General features: G+C 46.7%; 1 protein-coding gene across 14 annotated transcripts in view; it reads right to left on the bottom strand.

Moving 5' to 3' along the window:
• FGFR1 (fibroblast growth factor receptor 1) overlaps positions 1-26014 on the bottom strand; it is a 117752-nt gene that overhangs the window by 26606 nt on the left and 65132 nt on the right. For 9 of the 14 annotated variants that reach the window (XM_083480441.1, XM_083480444.1, XM_083480435.1 and 6 more), the window contains 3 exons: positions 18395-18518; positions 4031-4221; positions 740-884 (listed from right to left, as the gene is read on the bottom strand). In XM_083480441.1, coding sequence (XP_083336567.1) covers positions 740-884; positions 4031-4221; positions 18395-18518 — 460 coding nt within the window. Of the gene's footprint in view, positions 1-739; positions 885-1966; positions 2118-4030; positions 4222-18394; positions 18519-26014 lie in introns of all 14 variants that reach the window. The other 5 variants (XM_083480437.1, XM_083480442.1, XM_083480431.1 and 2 more) reach the window with 1 other exon arrangement.

Genomic DNA, 26014 nt, shown 5'->3' with positions numbered 1-26014 from the left:
TCTGTGAAAAAGTGTGTGAGAGGAGGAGCTGCACCCCTAATTTTCAGCACCATCAAATAAGCCTCCTCTGGTGGATCCACAAGTACCCAGTTATACTGACTGCAGTCCAATAGCTGCCTTTTGACCCCACTTTAAAATTGAAAATCTGGGCTGGGAGTGAGGTCCAAATAGGAGGCTGTATATATGGAGACCTGTATCTGACACTGGAAACCTGGAATCCCAAAACACCTAGCTCTGCTACCCCTAACTGCAGTATGTGGGTGGTCCATGATCTCCCCCAATGCATCCACATAGGTCCACTGGGCGCAGGTGGGGTTCTGTTTTAGAACTCCTTGCTGAGAAGGCAGCAAAGTGCATGGAGAGACTGATCTTGCCCAAGAGAATGGAACCAGCTCTGTCGGAACACCTGGACCTCACTTCTGGTTAAGCCCAAACTGGAAATTCACCATGCCTTGGTCAGCAAGAGCCACCAGATGTGGAGATGGACCATCCCAATTCCGCAGAGAAGGAAAATGGGACCACAACAGGGCAGATGGCTCACTGACTGTCACACCAGGGATATCTCAATTGCCAAGCTCCAATCATATTTGTTGCTAAGCAACCCTTCCTCTAGGAAGGAACCAATTTGTGAGACGACTCTGCCATCTTGGGGGTGGCTCTTGCGGACCACAGCGTGCTCATCTCCATGCATAGAAGAGGACAGCAAGGAGGCAGAGAAAGGAACAGAACCAGTATATACCTTCCAGAACCGTCAACCATGCAGAGTGGTGGGAGATCCCAATAGAATTACCCGCCAAACATGTATACTGCCCAGCATCCTCAAAGGAGACATTCCTTAAGTGAAGGACTTCCATTTCTTTGTCTGTTGTGTTAACACCAGCCGTCTAGAAAGGGGAAAAAATGGAAGCAAAGGGGGAGAGAGAAAGAAAAAAAAAAGGAAAATAGGACGAGCAAACGTAAGACCCCTTTAGGAACCAAGGTGCAGGAGGAGGAAGAGGGAAGGGATAACATGCCCCCCAAGACCTCCTAAGGAACACAGACACCACTGCAGACATATTGCAACAGAGAGCCTTAGGACAACCTCCAATCCAGGCTGACCTAAAGAGGCAATGTTAAAACAACAACCCTTCACCAAACTGAATTTCCCTGCCCATCTGACATGCTGGTGATGGGCCACATGGAAAAACTAACCTTAGGTGGGGGGAAGAACCAGCTTAGTTTCATGGGATGGGAAGAGGAATAATGGTGGAAGGGAGATGGGAAGACAAGAAAAGAAAAGAAAAGGGAGCAAGGTCTGGGTCAAGAAGTGACAGAGCACTAGGAGGAGAGGCCAGGCTCCTGTAAAGAGAGTCATGAAAAAGAAATTACCTTTTTTATTTTGCCGGGGAGAGCAAGGGTACTCCAAGAACCCAAAATCAGATATGCAAAAAACTCAGGTTTCCAGACTTTAATTGGTAGGTCAATTAATTGGTGACAGCCAGTTTAAAATTGGCAGGGCTGCACAATTAAATGGTATGGACATGCATTTTTATGTGGCTTTGATTTTGCTGTCTCAAAAGGACACCTATATTTAGATTTTTACAATACTAAAATCAATGTAATTAGCTGGTTACCTATCAGGCGATCAAAGCATTTCTCCGGCAGCCTTCGTAAGAAAAATACAGAGAAGCCAATGCAATAAAGTTTAGCTTGATGTTTCAGCAAAAGAATCTGGGGGATGTTTTCTTATATTGGCTGAATTAATATAGATAGAAGGTTAAGAAAGCTCAAAGAAGGGAATGATCTGTTAAAATGAGGAACAGGGAAGGACATGAAACTAAGCTGACCAGCCCCTTCTGAGGATTTTTCCATGGCTTACTGCACCAGAAACAGAGAAGAAACAGGAGAGCCACAAGAGTTTGGTTTTCCCACCACGAAGGACTGGCCATTCAAGCAAGAGCCCCAAAGTGGCGTTCTCCCCGTTTACCTTCAGCCATGGGTCTGGTGACGGTCAGCCACGCAGACTGGTTAGCCTCACCAATATAATTGGAAACCTTACAAACATACTCCCCACTCTCAGCCTCTGTCACATTATACAGGGTCAGCACCTCCGCATCGGAGCTATTAATTCCCGAGCTCTAGAACAAGACCAACAACACAGGAGTCACTCAATGGCCAACGGACGGGCACGTCGCTCCATGATCAACAGCAACAATCAAGTGGGCATCTCCCTATGCCCACAAGCCAGAGGTGGGGGGAACTCAAGCTCTCTGCCCATCCCGCCCCCTCTCGCTGCAAGGATATCTCCTGGGGGCACAAACTGCACCCTTCTCACATCTTAAGGAGCAGCAGTACTTAATAGCTGTATGGCAGGGCCAAGTTCATCAGATGCTAGAACCTGGAGAACTTGCTAAGTGCTTTACAGTTCAAAAAACCCTCCAAACCAAGCCTTTTTACTTGTTAATTTTTAGCATATATAAAAAACCAGTATACCATTTATGTCATAGAATAAGACATGTTTTAGATACATCATAAAAAGTAAACAAACATGAAAGCCACAATACTCTTTTGTTGGGCATACTAACCGCTAGCTTGTGATTAAAAGTACTTTAAACTATTTTATAATATCATTTTGGTGGCATTCAAATTAGCTTAAATGAGGTTTTATTCATGCATACAAATCTCTGTCTTAACACTCACATTTTGGCCCTGTTTGCTGGGATAAATTGGTTCAAAAGCAATGCACTAATCCCCATTTTTCTACCCAATTCTCCTCTTTAAGGTGCTTAGCATTCCTTCAATAAACCTACTGTAAGGTGTTTAAAAGGCACAGATGTCTCTTGATGACCAGGTTTTAGTATCACAACCAGGTTGGATTCTGCTCACTGTCAGAAGCCCAAGGCATGGGATTTGAGCTTTTGCACAGCTATAAATAGCAGAGCAAACACATGAGGCAAATGTGAGTTGTGGCAACATATTGTGGGGTGCTCTCCCCAGAGAAGTTCGCCCGGTGCCTTCATTGTACACCTTCAGGTGCCAGGCAAAAACACTCCTCTTTAACCAGGCCTTTGGCTGACTGACATTCAATGCCCTTTTAAAATGTGTTATTAGGTTGTCCTTGTTTTTATCCTGATTATGTATTTTGTGATTTTATATTGTGATTTTATCCTGTGAACTGCCCTGAGACCTGGGGGTGTAGGGCGGTATGCAATTTTAAAAAACAAACTCGCTGAAGGCTATAAATTAAATTCTGAACCCATCCTCCACAGCACCAGCAGAACCATATCTGCTCTGTTTATATTTGGAGAAGTTACTGGTGTGCCACCAGTTCTTCCCTAGCCTTATGGCAACTGCATGTAACAGTAAACAGCGCCACATAAGACTCACATCCTCCTCCCTATGGGGGATTGTAAAACTTCAGGAAGGACTTTTGCTCCCACTTTTAGTTAATGCCAGCTTCTTGTTCCATCTGAAGCAGGGATAGTGTTTTAACTTTATTATAGCTCCATAACTCAAAGTTTGAAGTTGTATTGTTTAAAAACCACAGTGAGAGCTAAACCATAAATCCTGGTTCAGGCGAAACAACAACCTGGAGTTAACTACAAGCAGAAGCTTTCAAGTTAATCTTCCTGGCCACATGGTTGGGGAAGAGGGAACTGCAGGAGGGAGGCTAGGCCTCTTCACTTGGGGCTAAAGCATGCTTAGGCGTTGTGTCTGAATGAGGTCAGCTGGTGCTGTGCTGTGCTTTGGCATCCCAGCCGTACTCCTTTGGTTGGGAATGGCCAAATTCAGTACCCTCCCACAGCTATTTTTCTTTTGCATGCTTTGCTGTAGAAATCTCATAATGGGGAACTTGGACCCAGACTGAGCTGGCTTGACTTAGTCTGGCTGATCTACCAATTGGAAATAGATTATCCTGCAGCATCAATTTAAAACGGTCTTGTCCCTTGCTTGTAGCCACCTTACATGTCTCCCTCCCAAGGCAGTGGAAACAAGCCCCATGTTAACAAAAATGTCACCCATCACTTGAGATAGTGGGGTTTTCTTTTACCTTCAAGACCTGCACATAAGGCAAGTTATTTGGCCCAATCTTGCTCCCATTGACCTCAATGTGCTTCAACCACTGGATGTGGGGCTGAGGGTCACTGTAGACTTTGCAAACAAATTCAACGTTGCTACCCAGGGAGACGGTCTTGTTAGCCGGGAGCCCAGCTTGTAAGATAGGCCGGTGAGGTGACCTCTCTGGAAAAGACACGGAAGAGAATGGTTTCAGGCAAACTGGAAAAGGAGAGAGAGGAAGACCCACTTGCCTTTTTATTTAAAACATTTATATACTGCCTTCCAACCAGATGGTTTCCAGGCATTTTTTTTTTAAGTAAAGCAACAAGAACATCAATGATAAATAACAGAAAAAACAGTCCGTAAGACCAGCAACTGAAATAGCAGTTTACAATGAAACTCAAACTTTAAGAAGCCCAGGACAGCATAAAGGTGTTTGTCTGGCGCTGGAATCATTACAAAATTGGCGCCCTGTGAGCCTCGCTAGGGAGGCGCAAGCAGGGGGCCAATACAGGGAAGGCCCCATCCCTGGTCACCACCCACCGCACCTCAGATGGTGCTTACTTCCTTCCAAACACCCCAATCTAATATGTCTGAACTCCAACAACCCTCACTTATTCATAAAAGCATTTCTATACAGCCGTATCATAAAATATTGGGGGGGGGGTGTTAAAACATAAAACACAATTAAAAAAAGTATTTAAAAATATCAAAATACAGATAATCATTAAGTAAAAACTGAACAGCTGCCAAGGCTTGGTGGAACAGAAAGGTCTTAGTGAGACTCTTGGAAGTGAAAAGCAAGGGTGCCTGCTGGATCCTTCCTGGAAGAGTGTTCCACACCATGGGACTGGAAGCACAAAATGCCCAGCTTCTGGCTGAGACCAGTCAGCTCTGTGTAAACACCAGCCTCAGTTTACCAGCCTGCATCCAGCCCATCAGCGCCTCCAAGCCCTGGGCTAACATCTCAAGCACCTCTTCTGATTCAGATGGAGCAGACTGGACAAATGGCCACTCCAATGGCCACAAAACACTCAAGAGCCTTGCTGAATGATCATGTCTATGTGGTTGGAGGGTTTGATGGAACAGCACATCTCTCCTCTGTGGAGGCGTATAACATTTGCACAGACTCGTGGACAACTGTGACCAGCATGACAACCCCCCGCTGTTATGTGGGAGCAACAGTCCTGAGGGACAGCTTTGTGCCATAGCAGGATACGATGGGAACCTGCTTCTGAGCAGTATTGAGTGCTATAACCCTATCATTGGCAGCTGGGGTGACATCCCTGGGAACCCAAGGGTGTGATGCTGGTGTTTGTGTGCTGCGTGAGAAGTGACCTTAGGGGGAAGGCCTTGCGAGAGCTCTTCTGTGGAACAAAGAGACGATGGGAGAAAGTACTGGCTCACTTGCAGCCATGCTCTTGTAGCTGTGGATGCAGTGACCATTGCTATCTGGCCTGTGCTGCAGACCTTCAGGCTCATTTTCAAAGCTACTGATTCCATTCAAAAAAACCAATCCACACACAAGGCACTTTGAACTGAAAAGAGAGAAATCACATGCTCATGTAATGAGAACCCTGTGAAAGTGAGTTGCCTAGAGCAGTATAGATGTCTATGCTGCAGGGCAGAGTTGAAGAAGGAGCAAAAAGGGTTTTCTTGTGTGTGTGTGTTTCTTTGTGGCTGATTAGCTGTTTTCCCTGTGTAAAGGTCAGAGGGGGCAGGGTTATACCCATCTTTTAGATTTAGGGGAGCTAGTCTCAAACGTTTGTGGGGGAGACCTAGGTGTTTTTTGTGTGTGTGTGTGTGGAGGGGAAGTTATTTGTCCTGTCCTCAAGCTTTTTATGATGGAGGACCTCTGTAGCCACCCCCAACGACACGATCTCAAGATGGAAGGGGAGGGAACAGCTGCAGTCGCCTGCGATTCCTGCGCAACGTTTGCCATCTTGCCAAAGGTTGCAGGCAGCTTTACCTGCAGCAATTGCATGTTGATTGCCCTTTTAAAAGACAAAGTTCAGCAACTAGAGGAACGTGTAGCTACGCTCCAAAGAATTAGAGAGCTGGAGCTCTTCTTGGAAGCAACAGAGCACACCGTCTCCACCAGAGAGGAGACAGGGGACTCCCCTGAGAAGGAGGATAGTTCAGCAACACAGGAGCCAGATATATGGAGAAACGTGACTCAAAGAAGTAGGAGGCCCAGGGTTCACTCTGATTGTTTAGAAATACACAATCGCTTTGAGGTCCTCTCCCCTAGCATGGAAGACGAAGAGCAGACTCCATTTGAGGATCTCTCCCTCATTACAGTCGATCAGGTATATGAAGACGAGCAGCAAAGTCAGTCCTCAGGGAATCTGCAGGCGACCTTGGAACGGACAGCTCACAGAAGAACCCCGACCAAACCTAAGAGGAGGCGTGTAGTGGTGATAGGGGATTCCCTACTGAGGGGAACAGAAGCAGTGATCTGTGGGCCTGACAAGATGTCTCGGGAAGTGTGCTGTTTCCCCGGGGCTAAGATCCAAGATGTAACTGAACGACTGCAAGGAATCATAAAACCCACTGACGAATACCCCTTCCTCTTGGTTCATGTGGGAACCAATGACACTGCAAACAATAGCCTCCAGAAGATCAAAAGAGACTACGAGGCTCTCGGCAGGAAATTGAAGCAACTAAATGCACAAATTGTCATCTCGTCTGTCCTCCCAGTTGAACGACGTGGCCCAGGGAGAGAGGGGAAAATAGTGGAAGTGAACAGCTGGCTTCGCAAATGGTGTAAACAGGAACGGTTTGGATTCTTAGATCACGGACTGCAGTTTCTTGAAGATGGACTTCTGGCAAGTGATGGGCTGCACCTCACAACGGTTGGGAGAAATGTTTTTGCCAAAAATCTCAGAAACCTCATCAGGAGGGCTTTAAACTGACTAATGTGGGGGAGGGAGACAGTGCTCCTGAAGGTAGGAGTCTATCAATTAATGAAGATGATCATCCAAATGTCATAGACCAAATGGAGCAAACAGCACGCGGACCTAGTGGAGGGAGGAAAAAATCCTTAAATAAGAGACACGGGGGAATGATTAATGGACTTCAATGTCTGTACACTAATGCGCAAAGCATGGGAAATAAACAAGATGAGCTTGAGCTCTTGGTACAGCAAACTAAATATGACATAATAGGCATCACTGAAACCTGGTGGGATAAGTCCCACGATTGGAATGTAATAATGGGGGGATACAATCTATTTCAGAGAAACAGACCAGACAAGAAAGGAGGAGGAGTGGCGTTATATGTCAGGGATGTGTATACCTGTGAAGAGATCCAAGATTTAGAACCTCAAAGCCAAAGTGAGAGCATTTGGGTCAAAATTAAGGGAGAGAAGAATAACAGAGACCTCATTGTGGGAGTTTACTATAGATCCCCAAGCCAAACGGAGGACATAGATGCTGCCTTCCTGGAACAGATGGCCAAGCATGCAAAAGGAAGGGAGATAGTAGTAATGGGGGACTTCAATTACCCGGATATTTGTTGGACGTCAAACTCAGCCAAGAGCATAAGGTCAAACAGATTCCTCACTGGCCTTGCAGACAACTTCATTGTCCAGAAAGTGGGAGAAGCAACAAGAGGAACAGCCATTTTAGATCTGGTCCTAACCAATGTTGATGACCTGGTTAGTGGGGTAGATGTGGAAGGATCATTAGGCGCGAGTGATCATGCTCTTCTGAAGTTTACTATACAGCGGAAAGTAGCAGCCAAGCATACTAGGACTCAATTTCTTGACTTTAAGAAAGCCGACTTCATAAAACTTAGGGAAGTGCTGGGTGAGATCCCATGGACAGCAATACTAAAAGGAAAGGGAGTTCATGATGGCTGGGAGTTTGTTAAGAGGGAGATAGTAAAAGCACAACGTCAGGCAATACCAATGAGACGAAAACATGGAAGGTGCCTAAAGAAACCAGGGTGGCTATCTAAAGAACTTTTAACTGAATTAAGATTAAAAAAGGATGTGTACAAAAAATGGAAAAGGGGGGAAACCACCAAAGAGGAATTCAAACAAATAGCCAGCACGTGTAGACACAAAGTCAGAAAAGCTAAAGCACAGAATGAACTCAGGCTTGCTAGAGAGGTTAAAAGCAACAAAAAAGGCTTTTATGGGTATGTTCGTAGCAAAAGGAAGAACAAAGAAACAGTGGGGTCACTCAGAGGAGAAGATGGTGAAATGCAAACAGGGGACACAGAAAGGGCTGAACTCCTCAATGCCTTCTTTGCCTCAGTCTTCTCCGATAAAGAAAACAATGCCCGACCTGAAGAATTTGGAGCAAATGATTCAGCAAAGGAAACACAGCCCAGAATAACTAAGGAGATAGTACAAGAATATTTGGCTAGATTAGATGTATTCAAGTCTCCAGGGCCAGATGAACTGCATCCAAGAGTATTAAAAGAACTGGCAGATGTGATCTCAGAACCACTGGCAGTCATCTTTGAGAATTCCTGGAGAACAGGCGAAGTCCCGGCAGACTGGAGGAGGGCAAATGTTGTCCCTATTTTCAAAAAGGGGAAAAGAGAGGACCCAAATAATTACCGCCCAGTCAGTCTGACATCAATAGCAGGGAAGATTCTGGAACAGATCATTAAGCAAACAGTCTGTGAGCACCTAGAAAGGAATGCTGTGATCACCAATAGTCAGCATGGATTTCTGAAAAATAAGTCATGTCAGACTAACCTGATCTCGTTTTTTGACAGAATTACAAGCCTGGTAGATGAAGGGAACGCAGTGGATGTAGCCTACCTTGATTTCAGCAAGGCATTTGACAAGGTGCCCCATGATATTCTTGTAAAGAAGCTGGTAAAATGCGGTCTTGACTATGCTACCACTCAGTGGATTTGTAACTGGCTGACTGACCGAACCCAAAGGGTGCTCATCAATGGTTCCTCTTCATCCTGGAGAAAAGTGACTAGTGGGGTGCCACAGGGTTCTGTCTTGGGCCCGGTCTTATTCAACATCTTTATCAACGACTTGGATGATGGACTCAAGGGCATCCTGATCAAATTTGCAGATGACACCAAACTGGGAGGGGTGGCTAACACCCCAGAGGACAGGATCACACTTCAAAACGACCTTGACAGATTAGAGAACTGGGCAAAAGCAAACAAGATGAATTTTAACAGGGAGAAATGTAAAGTATTGCACTTGGGCAAAAAAAATGAGAGGCACAAATACAAGATGGGTGACACCTGGCTTGAGAGCAGTACATGTGAAAAGGATCTAGGAGTCTTGGTTGACCACAAACTTGACATGAGCCAACAGTGTGACGCGGCAGCTAAAAAAGCCAATGCAATTCTGGGCTGCATCAATAGGAGTATAGCATCTAGATCAAGGGAAGTAATAGTGCCACTGTATTCTGCTCTGGTCAGACCACACCTGGAGTACTGTGTCCAGTTCTGGGCACCACAATTCAAGAAGGACACTGACAAACTGGAACGTGTCCAGAGGAGGGCAACCAAAATGGTCAAAGGCCTGGAAACGATGCCTTATGAGGAACGGCTAAGGGAGCTGGGCATGTTTAGCCTGGAGAAGAGGAGGTTAAGGGGTGATATGATAGCCATGTTCAAATATATAAAAGGATGTCACATAGAGGAGGGAGAAAGGTTGTTTTCTGCTGCTCCAGAGAAGCGGACACGGAGCAATGGATCCAAACTACAAGAAAGAAGATTCCACCTAAACATTAGGAAGAACTTCCTGACAGTAAGAGCTGTTCGACAGTGGAATTTGCTGCCAAGGAGTGTGGTGGAGTCTCCTACTTTGGAGGTCTTTAAGCAGAGGCTTGACAACCATATGTCAGGAGTGCTCTGATGGTGTTTCCTGCTTGGCAGGGGGTTGGACTCGATGGTCCTTGTGGTCTCTTCCAACTCTATGATTCTATGATTCTATGATTCTATGATTCTATGCCTCTGGCCTGCTGCATCTCTAGAGCAGCGGCACACACAAGGAAGTTTGAGCATGGCACCAACGGTTTGTGCCTGAATGTTTCCATGTACCAAACATGCTGAAGTGCAGACTTACTGTTAGTGAGCATTGTGTGGGCACATGGTATTTGTTTCTGGAAGCTTTTTACGCTCTGCACAGACTTGCCCATGGTGCTGAGGGGAAGAGCCAGAAACACAGGCTGATGCATGCAACTGATAAACACTGTGTGTTGGTGTAAGCAATCTGGCCTTCCACCGTAACGGAAAAGGGGGCAGTGGAGACTATAGCTTGCTGGAATATTCAGTCTTATCTGCTGGGAAGAAAGGCAAGCAGACAGGAATACTGAATTTCATGTTTTTAACAATTTTACCTGAAGAGAGGGTGTGTGTTCTAGTATCTGTGAACAAGAACCTGTTTACATCTGCCATCTAAGGCAAGTTTTTTAGTGTTAGTGGAGCAGTAAAGTAGCAAATCTTGACATATTGGAGGGAAAGAATATATATTGTGCTCTGGAAGGCGTGCATCTGCCCAGGCCACTTAGGCTGCATTGCAAATGTCCCTCCAATCTCCACAAATCACTGAACATCTCTTCTCAACCCCATACTGGTCTTAAGCTTGATACCCTGTGCAGGCCTTCTGCATGAGCACTGTCAGCACAGGTTGTCTTACACGCAGCTTTTATTTTCTTGTGCTTCTGCTTTAGCACCAAAGTAGGAGCATGATACCGTTATACAGTGGTACCTCGGGTTACATACGCTTCAGGTTACATACGCTTCAGTTTACAGACTCCGCTAACCCAGAAATAGTACCTCGGGTTAAGAACTTTGCTTCAGAATGAGAACAGAAATCGTGCTCTGGCGGCGCAGCGGCAGCAGGAGGCCCCATTAGCTGAAGTGGTGCTTCAGGTTAAGAACGGACCTCCGGAACGAATTAAGTACTTAACCCGAGGTACCACTGTATTTCGTTAAGAGCACACTAATGTTTACACTGCATTGTCGTTTTACCTGCTGTCATTTCTCTCCAGACCCAATTACAACAACAAGGGTTTTTAAAAGTCCTCTTTCACATAAACTGGAACATTTGCTCAAGGCATCTCTTTCGTGGCGCATTTATGATTCTCTTTACGTATTTTAATTACCCCTCTGGTGTGTTATGCAGCTTGTACTAGATATGTGAATTCATACCACATTGCTGAAATGGACACCTGAGCCTGTGGATAATGTACCTGCAACCCCTCACGGATGTGCCCTAAGCATTCAGCATGATCCTGGAGCTCTCTCTCTCTCTCTCCCGCCCCATGACCCTCTGAGCTTCTTCCTGTGTCACACAGCTCTACTGGAAGCCAAGGGGTGAATGTATTTATTTGCTGGGTGATACTGGTACGTAGGCTGAGACCCTATCTGCCTGCGGACTGCCTCGCCAGAATGGTGCATGCTCTGGTTATCTCCCGCTTGGACTACTGCAATGCGCTCTATGTGGGGCTACCTTTGAAGGTGACCCGGAAACTACAACTAATCCAGAATGTGGCAGCTAGACTGGTGACTGGGAGCAGCCGCCGAGACCATATAACACCGGTGTTGAAAGACCTACATTGGCTCCCAGTACGTTTCTGAGCACAATTCAAAGTGTTGGTGCTGACCTTTAAAGCCCGAAACGGCCTCGGTCCAGTATATCTGAAGGAGCGTCTCCACCCCCATCATTCTACCCGGACACTGAGGTCCAGCACCGAGGGCCTTCTGGTGGTTCCCTCACTGCAAGAAGCCAAGTTACAGGGAACCAGGCAAACGGCCTTCTCGGTAGTGGCGCCCTCCCTGTGGAATGCCCTCCCACCAGATGTCAAAGAGAAAAACAACTACCAGACTTTTAGAAGACATCTGAAGGCAGCCCTGTTTAGGGAAGCTTTTAATGTTTGATGTATTACAGTATTTTAATTTTTTTTGGAAGCCGCCCAGAGTGGCTGGGGAAGCCTAGCCAGATGGGCAGGGTATAAATAATAAATTATTATTATTATTATTATGGCCAGAGGATTGGAGAAGATCAGTCTACATCCCAATCCCAAAGAAGGGCAGTGCCAAAGAATGCTCCAACTACCACACAATTACACTCATTTCACACGCTAGCAAGGTTATGCTTAAAGTTCTACAAGGAAGGCTCAAGCAGTATGTGGACCGAGAACTCCCAGAAGTGCAAGCTGGATTTCGAAGGGGCAGAGGAACCAGAGACCATATTGCAAACATGCGCTGGATTATGGAGAAAGCTAGAGAGTTCCAGAAAGACATCTACTTCTGCTTCATTGACTATGCAAAAGCCTTTGACTGTGTCGACCACAGCAAACTATGGCAAGTTCTTAAAGAAATGGGAGTGCCTGATCACCTCACCTGTCTCCTGAGAAATCTCTTTGTGGGACAAGAAGCTACAGTTAGAACTGGATATGGAACAACGGATTGGTTCAAAATTGGGAAAGGAGTACGACAAGGCTGTATATTGTCTCCCTGCTTACAGTGGTGCCTCGCAAGACGAAAAGAGTTCGTTCTGCGAGTCTTTTCGTCTTGCGATGTTTTTCGTCTTGCGAAGCACGGTCCGTCGCAACTGCGTCTCTTCAAGCAGCTTTTAAAAAAAAGCGCAAGACGTTTTCGTCTTGCGAAGCAAGCCCATAGGGAAATTCGTCTAGCGAAGCAACGCAAAACCGAAAAACCCTTTCGTCTAGCGAGTTTTTCGTCTTGCGAGGCATTCGTCTTGCGGGGCACCACTGTATTTAACTTATATGCAGAATTCATCATGCGAAAGGCTGGGCTGGATGAATCCCTAGCCGGAATTAAGATTGCTGGAAGAAATATCAACAACCTCAGGTATGCAGATGACACAACCTTGATGGCAGAAAGTGAGGAGGAATTAAAGAACCTTTTAATGAGGGTGAAAGAGGAGAGCGCAAAATATGGTCTGAAGCTCAGCATCAAAAAAAACGAAGATCATGGCCACTGGGCCCATCACCTCCTGGCAAATAGAAGGGGAAGAAATGGAAGCAGTGAGAGATTTTACTTTCTTGGTGACAGCAGCCACGAAATTAAGAGACGCCTGCTTCTTGGGAGGAAAGCAATGACAAACCTAGACAGCATCTTAAAAAGTAGAGACATCACCTTGCCAACAAAGGTCCATATAGTAAAAGCTATGGTTTTCCCAGTAGTGATGTATGGAAGTGAGAGCTGGACCATAAAGAAGGCTGATCGCCGAAGAATTGATGCTTCTGAATTATGGTGCTGGAGGAGACTGTTGAGAGTCCCATGGACTGCAAGAAGATCAAACCTATCCATTCTTAAGGAAATCAGCCCTGAGTGCTCACTGGAAGGACAGATCATGAAGCTGAGGCTCCAATACTTTGGCCACCTCATGAGAAGAGAAGACTCCCCGGAAAAGACCCTGATGTTGGGAAAGATGGAGGGCACAAGGAGAAAGGGACGACAGAGGACAAGATGGTTGGATAGTGTTCTCGAAGCTACCAGCATGAGTTTGACCAAACTGCGGGAGGCAGTGGAAGACAGAAGTGCCTGGCGTGCTCTGGTCCATGGGGTCACGAAGAGTCAGACACGACTAAACAACTAAACAACAACAACATTATTATTATTATTATTATTATTATTATTATTATTATTACTGACTCCTTGCTTTGGGGATATTATAGCATGGGATAATGATGCATTTTCGAACAACACTGAGTTTATAAGTTCTGTCCTATCACATCAGTGTTTGTGATTAATTTCTTATGTATTTTTTAATAAAAGTATCTCTGGTACCTGAGGGGAGGGGCGGAGATGGAGCAGCGAGATGGAGCTGGGAGTCACCCGCCTACCAAGGGCGCTTCTCTCCAGATCTCCTGGAATCTGCTCCAAGAGGCTTCACACAAGAGGCTGTTGAATAGCCTGGTGGACAATCCAGACCCCCGTTGGTCTGCAGTGAGGCAGCCTGGCCTCGCTCCCTGGTCCCGCGGGGATGCTCCTTCCCATGGAGGGGGCAATAGCTTCCATTCACATTGGAGTGGGAGAAACAGGGACTGCTCTGTAAAAAGTGTTCGGCCCTGCCTGGTTCAAGAAAGATGAGAAGCAATCAAGTGAGCATGAACAACTAGTCAGGTGCAGATCAGAAGTTGGACCCAAACTTCCCAGAAACAAAGAGAATTAGGCTGGCAGGCCTGGAACTGAAAGCCCCCACCCCCGTCTGTGAACCTCGCATCTTCACTTGTGATGTGACAAAGCAGGGATTAAGAAGTTATTTTCCCCTCAACGTTGCAAGAGGTTGGAGCCAAGATTTTCTTCCACTTCATCCTAGTCAGTCACTTATTAAAAATACAAAGGGACTGCTTCCTCCTCTAATCCCTCTAGCTAAGGAGTGGGCCCTCCTATATCCTAAAACCATATTCCACTTCCTGAAGTAAACATCACAGGACCAGCCCTCTCTCTGCCAAAGGCTGTTCTTGCCTGGATTTAAGGAGCATCTTTTCTGCAGTGCTTTATAGGGTTTTCTGACCCAGAAAGGAAACAGACCTTGCCATGCCCTCAGCCCACAGCCCTGGAGAGGATCAGAGCCTCTGCACTTAAGAGGCCTGTGCCAAAGGGGCTAAGATCACACCTTTCCCCTTTAACCATCTTATTCAATCCATTTTCCAAAATGCAAAGCATAACATTAACTGTACGCAGGAAACAGACATCAAGTAAAACATAAACAATTAAGAAACAGACGGACAAGCTAAAAATACTGTAAATGAAATCTCATAATTAGAAGATCAAACTTGCAGCAAACTTGCCACACAAACTTATGTTTCAAAAGTTCTACGCACAAACAATACATTGTGAGATGGTACTGACATAGCAATGATTTGTTTGTGATAGATATAATTACAAATATATGCAAGCTCCTTATTCTTTTATTTAATATTTATTTTGTTACATTCTCTATATATGCGCTGTACACTGCTTAGCTGTACTTGTTTGCTAATTTTTGGTGGCCTATTGCCGTCTAGGTCTTCTTTCCTTGTACAGAGAATTCCAATAATAATAATATTAATAATCATAGAATCATAGAGTTGGAAGAGACCACAAGGGCCATCGAGTCCAACCCCCTGCCAAGCAGGAAACACCATCAGAGCACTCCTGACATATGGTTGTCAAGCCTCTGCTGAAAGACCTCCAAAGAAGGAGACTCCACCACACTCCTTGGCAGCAAATTCCACTGTCGAACAGCTCTTACTGTCAGGAGGTTCTTCCTAATGTTTAGGTGGAATCTTCTTTCTTGTAGTTTGGATCCATTGCTCCGTGTCCGCTTCTATCAATACTCCTATTGATGCAGCCCAGAATTGCATTGGCTTTTTTAGCTGCCGCGTCACACTGTTGGCTCATGTCAAGTTTGTGGTCAACCAAGACTCCTAGATCCTTTTCACATGTACTGCTCTCAAGCCAGGTGTCCCCCATCTTGTATTTGTGCCTCTCATTTTTTTTGCCCAAGTGCAATACTTTACATTTCTCCCTGTTAAAATTCATCTTGTTTGTTTTGGCCCAGTTCTCTAATCTGTCAAGGTCGTTTTGAATATTAATAATAATAATAATAATAATAATAATAATAATAATAATATATTATTTGTACCCCGCCCATCTGGCTGGGTTTCCCCAGCCACTCTGGGCGGCTTCCATAGTTTTGAAGTGTGATCCTGTCCTCTGGGGTGTTAGCCACCCCTCCCAGTTTGGTGTCATCTGCAAATTTGATCAGGATGTGTTGTTTTTTTAAAAAAGATATGGGCGATGGAGTTAAACAATTGGGGAGTATTTTGCTGTTCAGCTTGGGAAAAGAAGGGAGATCAAATATTGGAGAAAGGGTTGCTGCTGCTTTAGATCACAACCTTATGTCCCCTGCTAAGAAGATTAGGAAGAACTTTAAAAGTCCCTTGGTTTCACATTCTTAAACCACTAACATAGTTGAGAGCCCCAAGCTCAGACTCAATAATCATATTATACAGGAACTGAGCCCGTTTATCCAGTTTTAGGAACAGTTTTGGCATTACTACTTCCTTGTCTTTGTGTGTCTTATCAGAACTTACACTGTCTTATCTGGTCTTATATTTTTAACTGGGTGTGTTTTGTTTTGGAAACTTTCTGTACAGTATACACAATTTCATAAAACCTTTTGTCCTTTTGTCCCCCTGGCGGTGTGCATGGGGCTGGGGGTCACAGAGGCATCCCTGGGCAGTCCACAGGCACCATGGTCTCCCTTTCCGGTGAAGAACCCTCTGCCGTCTGGGCTCAGCTGACCCAGGTTACAGCTTGGAAAGGGCACTTCAGAAGGTTCTGACAGTTCTTAACACCATTTGACCCAGAAAAAATCCAGGTCAGATGCAGGCAAATAAAAGAATGAATAAGCGCCACAGTGCTCCCCACGGCTTGCCAAATGCTCTGGGGATTCCCATTGTTTCTTTGGAGGCTGTCTTACAATACCCTATAAAGGCAGCTCTGACACTTGGAATTGAGTTGGGGTATAGAGAAGGAAGGAGGCTGCGATGGGGGGATTCATAAGCAGCAAACAACCAGGCGGCAGAGGAGGGGATTGTTAAACCAACAATCTCTGTGGGGCGGTTAAGGGTAAGAAATAAATAGAAGTTCCCAGGTTTAGTTCCCAGCATCTCCAGGTTGGGGCTGGGAGAGAATCCTGCCTGAAATCCTGGAGAGCCGCTTCCGCCCAGTGAGATGGACGTCTGCCTGTGGCAGCTCATTCTGCTGAGCGCAGCCCTGGGCGTCGGCCCCAGAGCCCAACCCTAAAGACACCCCCGCAGGAACAGTGTGACAGTCCAAGCAGCTTACCCCTGGATGGCCCAGCTGAAAGCCATCATTTTTTGTGAGCAGCCCAGAGAATTTAGGTTATATGACTATAAAGATACAGCAAATGAATGAATGAAACAAGTAAGCTTGTTTCTGGTTCACACATCCCAGGCCACCTCTTCTGGCCAATGGGCCCCCAATTGCACCTGAGAGCACCATGAAGCAACATCCGTCAAAGGCAGCAAAGGAGAAGTGGGCAGGTGAAGTTCTTGTCACGAAACTGGGGTTTGGGTTTGGGGGTGGCTAGCTATTCATCAAAGGTCAAAGGTCAGACAAACCTAATGAGGGCATAGCTGATTAACAAAGGGCCTGCCAGTGTGGGGAGTGAGCATTCACAACCCCCTTTGTTCCCCCTTGCAGACTATTCCCTTCAGTTTGCTCAGTGTAATCAAATTAAATTGCATTTTTAATGGTTCATTTAGTGGCATTTAGAGCAACTCCACAAGTGGAACGGCAGAGATCAGCCTGCCTGGGTTGGGAATTAAGGCTAATAAGGAGATTAATTGGGGAGGGTGGCAAGGAGGAGAGAGTGTTTCCGTCTGGCCTCTAAAATTATCATCAGTGAAAAATGAAGTACAGCTTCATGCTTGGGCTGCACAGCCAGCAGCTTGAGCCCACTCGGTGCACACCTCAGGACAGCCAGTCTGAACAAAGAGACAATTCAGAGCCAAAAAACAAAATTCACCCAACCACTGTCTCCTATCCCCTCCTGACACTGAGCCACATACATCCGGCTACTTGCAGAGAATTCCTGCCTACACAATCTTTGCGTGTACCAAGGAGCAAAGGAAGTGGAGGCAACTCAACCCTGCCCCCCTGGTCCTGCTGCTGCATTTTCCTGGGGGGAAAGCTGTCCACCGAGAGACTGGATAACACAACCCCCACCCCAATGATGAAGCACACAAGGAACGTTTCTCTCCACCCCACCATTCCAACTCTCCATGCTGTAAAAAAACAAAAGCATCAGAACATCCGGGCAACCTGATATGTATTAAAAATAACATCTGTAGCCGCATAATTTGTAACATAGCACAGGCAAAGAAGTGATGAGACACCGGAAATAAAGCAGGCTTGGATGACTATATTCCACTCCTGATTTTCTACAGCAAACCAAAAGCCAACCTTGATTAGAAAAAAGTACCCTGAACACGTCCAGTTTCACATTTTAAACTCATGTAACTCATCATGGTTTTGCTCGCTTCCTGCCTTGGGCCAGTCACCAAAACTTGACCAAAACTACTTCATATGGCTTATGTGAAGCTCCAGAGGAGAGATAAAATGGCTGCAAGAAGGACTTTGTGCTTGCATTACAGGCATCAAATGTTGCTTCCTTGTAAAGCCTCTTTGTAAAGAGATATTTTTCCCACCCTCCAAATTTGTCTCCATTGAGGCTCTGACCAATGTGGCATCATTACTGTGTTACTGCACTCTGACTTCTGAACAGAGATAAACTCTCTAGGAAAGCAATTTATAACTAACCCCTCGGTTTCCACACTCCTTCCAGCCTCCCATTTCCCTTCCTTTGTCCAGATCTCCTTACCAACAACGTCAAGCTGGTAGGTATGGTTTAGGGTTCCGTACTTGTTCTCCACAATGCAGGTGTAGTTGCCTTTATCTGATGGCACAACCGAGTCCATGATGATGCTCCAGGTGGCATGACGGACCTGTGGGGAAACAGACATAGGCTGATCAGGAAGGTTACCTGCTGATTGACGGCTGAGGCGGAGGGAGCAATGGCTCTGTCCCCTTGGGTCTTTTCATCTCAGGAGCAGGGCCAAAGGTCTTGCCTGCTCCTGTGCTGCATGTTCTAGGCTGCACATAATTGCTGTTCGAGGTCATGTCCCCCCCCCTTGCTAGAGACTAATTGCTGCCAGCTGCTGGGCTGACAACAGAGCTAGCTACATCTGGAAACTGGGATGATGGACAAGTGGGACAAGTTTTGTTGGCCAGTACAAGAACCAGTCTTGGAATTCCTCCAGCTGCTCTCCCACACAAAGAAGATTTCACTGTGCCCAATTCTAGCCAGGGTGGTGTATTCAGGGGTGGCCAACTCTCAAGAGACTGCAATCTACTTTCAGAATTAAAAACTGGCAGCGATCTACCCCCTTTTGGGGGGGTTCAGCTCAAAGTTGTAGAGCTTTCTTAGGGAGGAGGAAAGCCCCGTTTTTTGGGGGAGAGTTCTGGGATTTTTTGGGGGGGTTAAAGGCAAGGGACAAAGAAGGAAAGTCACTCACAAAAAGATCGCTATGGATCAAAACAGCAGCAAAGAGAAAGCTCTGTCTTCTCTTCCAGAGATCATACAACAATGGAGGGTGGGGCAAGGGGCCATGGCAGGAGTCAGTTTTAGCGACGCTAAGGAAAGGGAGCCAGAGATTGACCGTGATCTACCATAACCTCACGGGGATCTACCAGTAGATCACGACTGACCTGTTGGGACATCCCTGGTGTATATAATGTGTGCCACAGGTGAACTCACTTGCACAAGCACAAAATTCGGCACAGAATTTGACATTTAGACAACCCCACTTTCTATGCTGTGCCTTGCAAACCCTCACAAGATGGCTTATGAAACAGCCAGTAAACAGCAAAAAATTAAAAACAGACCAATAGGTCAAAACAATTACAGTGGTGCCCCGCAAGACAAATGCCTCGCAAGACAAAAAACCCGCTAGACGAAAGGGTTTTCCGTTTTTCGATGCGCTTCGCAAGACGAATTTCCCTATGGGCTTGCTTCGCAAGACGAAAACGTCTTGCGAGTCTTGCGATTTTTTTCGCTTTCCCCCCTTTTTCTAAGCCGCTAATAGCCTTTTAGCCGCTAAGCCGCTAAGCCTTTAATAGTCGCTAAACCGCTAATAGCGCTAATCCACTAATAGGGTTGCTTCGCAAGACGAAAAAACCGCTAGACGAGAGACTCGCGGAACGGATTATTTTCGTCTTGCAAGGCACCACTGTAAAGACATCATGAGCTAAGCTGGAAAAAAAAATCCTAAAAACAAACATTAAAACAGTAAACCTTTTGTTTTTGCCCACTTCTTCCTGTGGTCCAGTCAGCAAGTCTCATTCTAGTCTACCTCACATGGCTGTTGTGAAGATACCTAAGAAACTCTAAAAGGGCTGCTAAGGGGAATTTGGTGCTTGAAGGCATCAAACATTGGTTCCTTTTACCATAGTGACACATCTTTGTACTATAAAGAGACATTTCCATCCAAATCAGCATAACTGCAAGGCTTCAGCCAATCTAAGTCTGGCTCAATGCCTGCATGTTCTATGATATTCAGCTGAGCTTACTCCCAGGTTAATGTGCACAGGGGACTGACTCCTAAGGAGTTATTTTAGGCCTCTAGCACTGGGGGTGTGAGCTGTGGGAAGCAGAGTGATTTGCTTTCCTTTTTTAAATGGTGTATGTGTGTATTTGCTATTTAAATTTTACATAAAAGATAGTGAGGAAAAGCATACGGTTGGTATTTTTCCTAAGTGCTCAGTAAAAAAACAAAGTCCACTCTCAACCTTTCAGTGTTGTTGTCCAACAGCAAAATCACTAAACACAGTGAGACTTAATACTGAATAAACATGCAAAGGATTGCATGGCACAGGTTGAATATACAGTGGAACCTCGGTTTCCGAGCATCTCGGAACCTGAATGAGTCAGAACCCGAACGCTGTAAACCTGGAAGCCAATGCTTCCATTTTCAAATGTGCCTTGGAAGTTGAATGGCTTCTGAGGTGCGTTTCTCCATTGTAATTGCTGACTGGCAATTGTGCCTCAGTTGTCGAACGTTTTGGAAATCGAACAGTCTTCCAGAATGGGTTATGTTTGACAGCGGAGGTTCCACTATATTACAAGTTGTCTTTTAGGTATTTCCCCCCCAAGCACTGCATGGAAGTCATAGGTTTTCATGCTTTCTGTAACTTTAGAACTCCACCACTTCAGACAGCCACTGAACCTGCAGCAAACCTGGCTAACTATCCAGTGATGGACACTTGTCTTTCTCCGGGTTTTTGGGCAGCCTACCTCTGCTGAGGGAGCAGAGACAAACCACAGAAAAGAGCACCTGGCCTCCAACCTGCTTATGGGATGTGTGGTGCATCTGGCTGCCATTGGGGGAAGCGCAATGCTAATCCTGCCTCCCCCCCCCATGCTTTTGCTGGCTGGAATGTGTCCCTGGACTGCATAATGCCTCTTCCTTGTGTCTCAGTGTAAATGTATATCCTTTGCTCCACCCACTTTTGCCTCTGGCCCCACCTACCACTGGCATTTGGCCCTCGGAAGGCTGCCCAGAGGGGAATGCGGCCCTTGGGATGAAAAAGGTCCCCAATCCAAGGTTCAACTCAAAACGCTTCTGGCCAGTCTTTGGTCCTCCAGGCTGGAATGTGCTAGGAGTATGAAGCCAGAGTCACGGCCAGGTAGCCAATGTCTCTGCATCACAACTCCCCTTTCAGCTGCTACCAACATTGGCTGGCAAAGGCAGCAAAGAGAACAAAGGCAAAGCCGCAACATGGGCAGGCAGATTAAAACTAAGGAAGCTGCGGCAATGACTATTTCTGGAAAAAAGCCATTACTTTCAGGAAGTGCCCGGGAGCTGTTGCTTGATCAGGTTCAGCCCAGGAGAAAAATGACAGGGACCATCTGATTCATTAAAGCCACTACTGATTCTTCAGGCACAGCTCTTTGACCAGACGTGAAGATTAAAAAGGGGGAAAGTAGAACAGGATGGTTCTTGTCTGCGTCAGTGGCTGCTGCTAAAGGAGTTTTATTTGTAGCTGAGGGTCCCTGGCTGTGCCAACAGTGGGAGGTGCAGAGGCCACGCTCTGCTTGTGAGTCACTCCAGATGGAAACAAGTTGTTCTAACTGGAGGCAGCAGCGCCCGGCAGCAAGCGCCAGAATGACTTCTGCATTGTCGCACTTCCAGCCAAACGCCTCCGCCTGGCTTTGGAGAGGTTCAGAGATGATGAGACCACATCTAGCTGGAGGCAGGCCCTATTTGCAAGACATGCTGAAGATATTTTCCCAGCTGCAACAGGCACGTAATTTGGGGACGTAATCTGTGATGTGGCATAAGAAGCTCCAGGAAGGAGGGGAAAAAGGACCATCAACCAATTTCGAAGCTTTTTGTCTTGATCAATCACCTGCTTTTCAGTCAGTGAGCTAATTGTTGTTGTTGTTGGCTTCCATGTGTCTTGGGAGACGATGCAAGAGAGTGCCTTCAGAAGTCAAGTCAAACTGTCAGAGACTTACAGCACCTGCTGTGGCTGTAGAGACAGACTTTGCTGCAGGTGAGGCACCTGAAGGCAGCTGGTCTTGCCTCTACACGTGCACCATGACACCCCACACCTGTGGCGTCTGCTTGGTGGTGGTGGGTTGGCACCTCCCTCACTGGGGGCTGCTTAAGAAAGGCACCTGGGCCCCGGAGGAGCATGCATCTCCCCGAGGACACTCCCGCTTTGTATTTTATATAATGCCAATATACCGTCATCACTACTAGTATGCTAATATCCTGTTATATTATATCCTGTAAGGAGCTCAAGGAGACAATATATGGTTTGCCCTTTCTCCATTTGATCCTCACAAGAACCCTGTTAAGAGACAGTGAATGGCCCAAGGCCACCCAGTGAGTTTTCTTATTTGAACCCAGGTCTCCCAAGCCCAACACTCTAACCCATGGGTAGCCAACGTCATTCCCTCCAATGTTATGGGACTATAGCTCCCATCATCCATGACCATTGGGTCATGCCAGGTGGGGCTAGTGGGAGAACGGAGTCAGATCATATCCGTAGGCAACTGACTGCATTTGGGAGCCCCCCCCCCAAAAGCCTGCCATCCTGTGGCCCTAGGAACTGCAGTGCCTCCTCCTGCTTTAGAGAACAATTAGTGCCATTGTAACACCGTCTGCTATTTTCCACTAAATTAAGGTAAATGAAGGCTGCTGGTGCACTGGAACTTGTGTGGAGGAGGGCAGTCAGGATGGTTGCATGTCTGGAGACTGTGCCTTGTGGGAAGCAGCTGGGGGAAGGATGTGTTTGGCATGGATGGGAGGAGGCTTGGGAGACGTGTGGTGACCATCTTCAAAGGTCTCAAGAGCTGTCCCATGGAAGATGGAGCAAGCTTGTTTTCTCCTGCTCCAGAGGCCAGGACCCAAGCCAATGGTTTCAAGTTGCAAGAAAGGAGAGTCAGGCTCAACATCAGGAAGAACTTTTCTGACAGCATGAGCTGTTCAACAGTGGAATGAACTCTCTCGGAAGGTTGTGGACTCTCTGTCAGGAACCCAGGCTGCTGTCTTGATAACACAGCATGCAAGTTGTAATTAGCTTGAAGATTTATTGTAATACAATTAGTCTCGGACGTCTAACTGAGCGTCCGTGCCTTACGAGTCAGTTGACCCTTCTGAGCAGTGCTTCCTGGTTCTGCAGAATATCCTGAACCTATGACCCTTACGTTTCTGGGTTTGTTTCCTGTCTAATACCTTTCCCATACGTCTACTCTTTGAGCTCAGGGGATTAATTGCCTCCTCTTCCGCTGAGGAAACGCTACCCCTCCTGCTTTCTGAAGCTGCCTGTGCTTCTTGAGCGAGCTGACTTCTCGCCCTCCCACTCTCTGCTAACACCTTATCTACATTTAATTCTGTGTCAGAGGGAGGGGGAGGGGGACTGCTCCCAGATGTCTGGCTGCTTCCTAACTCTTGTTGTTTCTCTACTTGGGGCAGATGTGTTCACGACACCATCCCTCCCTTAAGATTCTCCTCCTCCTTCTCCTCTTGTTCCTCCTTCCTCCGAGGGTCGCTGTCTAGGCCTTCCCATCAGTCCTCCTCATTCTCTTCCACTTCCCTTTCCTCTTGAGAGTTTCCCTCTGTTTCGAGCCCCACTCTGTCTCGCTCTCTTCTTCTTCCACCCCCTCCTCCTCCTCCCTCTTGGTTTGGGTTTGTTGGGGTACCAGCAGTGAAATTCTGCCTGTAACCTAGCGGTGTGCACGTTTCCAGAATCCTCCCAAGAATTTTCTTCATTCCCATAACTTTTCCAAGACACTAAATACTGCAATCTCCTTCCCCTCCAGCGAGAGTCCAGTACCTGCAACACTTTGTATTCTCGTTCACCTTCTATCATTATTGGTGGTGGGGGCGCCTCCTTAGGTGCTTGGTATGGGTGTGCAGGAATCACAGGAGACAACAAGGACCTATGAAATACAGGGTGTATCTTCATGGAGACTGGTAACTGAAGCCTGAATGACACTGGGTTAATTTGCTCCACTACTTCAAATGGTCCCACCCTCTGAAGGTCCAATTTCCGGCACCTCCCCTTGTTAGGCAAGTCTTTTGCAGACAACAACACCTTATCTGTCTCCCTTATATGTGTCCTTAGATTGCTCCAACTGCTCTTGTAGTAAGCTGTACATAGCTGCCAGCTCTTCTGCAAAATGATCTGTGTCTGACAATGACATGCCACCATCCTGCACTGGTAAGGCCCGTGGGTGTTGTCCCAGGCAGGCAAAAAAGGGAGTTTGTTGGGTAGACGGGTGTACTGTGCTGTTGTATGCAAACTCCACTAGGGCCAACTTGTTGACCCAATCGTTCCATTGATAACTCATGTAACATCACAGGTACGGTTGCAAGGTTGCATTCGTCCTTTCTGACTCTCCATTTGTCTGTGGGTGTCTAGCGGACGTGAGGCAAACTTCCACCTTCAGCAGCTACATTAGTTCCCTTCAAAACTGGGAGGTAAACCGTGCTCCTCTATCTGAGATGACCTTCAAGGGCAGCCCATGCAGCTTAAACACATGTTCCAAGAAGAGATGTGCAGTCTTCTGTGCCGAGGGTAACTTCTTATAGGGCACAAAATGCGCCATTTTAGAGAACAGCTCCACCACCACCCATATCACTGTCTGCTTATGCGACTCAGGTAGGTCAGTGATAAAGTCCATAGCTATTGCCTCTCATGGTCCTTGAGGTGCAGGGAGCGGTTGGAGTAGTCCTGCAAGCGCTTTGCGGGGCTTCTTGACCCACTGACAAGTCTCACACGCCTTTACACAACCCTTTGTTTCTTCCTTTACCTTAAGCCACCAAAACTGTCTTGTCACTTGGAACAAGGTTTTGTACTGTCCAAAATGCCCCGCCATGGAGTTGTGACACTGTCTCAAGACCTTGGCATGTAGCTTGCCCTCTGGGACATACAGGGCTTTTCACTTATACAGCAATCCCCCTCTTTCAGCAAAACCTTCCACCGCTGTGTCTCTCCTCTGTATTGCCTCCATATTCCTCCTTGCAAACTCATCCTCGGCAGGGTGCTTCAGGAAGTCGGGCACCTTGGCTATTGAAACCGCTGCTAACTGTATCTGTTCCAGCTTGAGAATGTGCCTCTGCACCGGGGCAGCCTCCTCTCCCTGATATTCTGGCTTCCGGGAAAGAGGGTCTGCTCTTTGGTTCTGAGGAACCGACACATACTGCACTCTAAAGTTGAATCTGGTGAAGAACTGTGCCCACCTGATCTGCCTCTGGTTAAGGTGTCCAGCCATCTCCCAGTGTTCAAGATTCCGGTGGTTGGTGTGCACTATAACCTGATGTTGCGCCCCCTCTAGGAAATGTCGCCACGTTTCCAGAGCGTGCCAGGTAGCAAGCAATTCCCTCTCTCATATGGTGTAGTTCTGCTCTGATGGCATCAGCTTGCGCAAGTGGAAGGGACACAGTCTCATGGCCCCATTCTCATCCTCTTGCAGTAGCACTGCCCCCAATGCCCTGTCAGATGCGTCAGTCTCTACTACCATATGTCAGTGTGGGTCGGGATGCACTAGGTACTCTTCTGAGGCAAACATGGCCTTGAGGTTCTCAAACGCCCTCTGTGCCTCTTTCGTCCACTGGCAGGGTCTCTTACCTCTTAAGCAGTCCATGAGAGGAGCCGTCAGCCCTGATTATCTTGGTATGAACTTACGGTAGTAGTTCACAAACCCCAGGAATTGTTGCAAGTCTTTCTTGGTTCTGGGTTCCTGCCACATCACCACTGCCTGCACCTTGGCGGGATCCATGTGTACTTCGTCGGGGGTGATGTGGTAGCCCAAGAACTCTACCTCTGTCACATGGAACTGACACTTTTCTAACTTGGCATACAACCAATTTTATCTGAGCCACTGCAGCACCTCTTTCACATGTTTTACAGGCTCTTCAGGGGTGTCTGA

This window comes from Podarcis liolepis (genome assembly GCF_965112155.1).
Source record: "Podarcis liolepis genome assembly, chromosome: 16".
In the NCBI taxonomy this organism is placed as follows: domain Eukaryota; kingdom Metazoa; phylum Chordata; class Lepidosauria; order Squamata; family Lacertidae; genus Podarcis; species Podarcis liolepis.
Note: the sequence above shows the minus strand (reverse complement) of the source record. Positions and strands in the feature narration are given on the sequence as shown.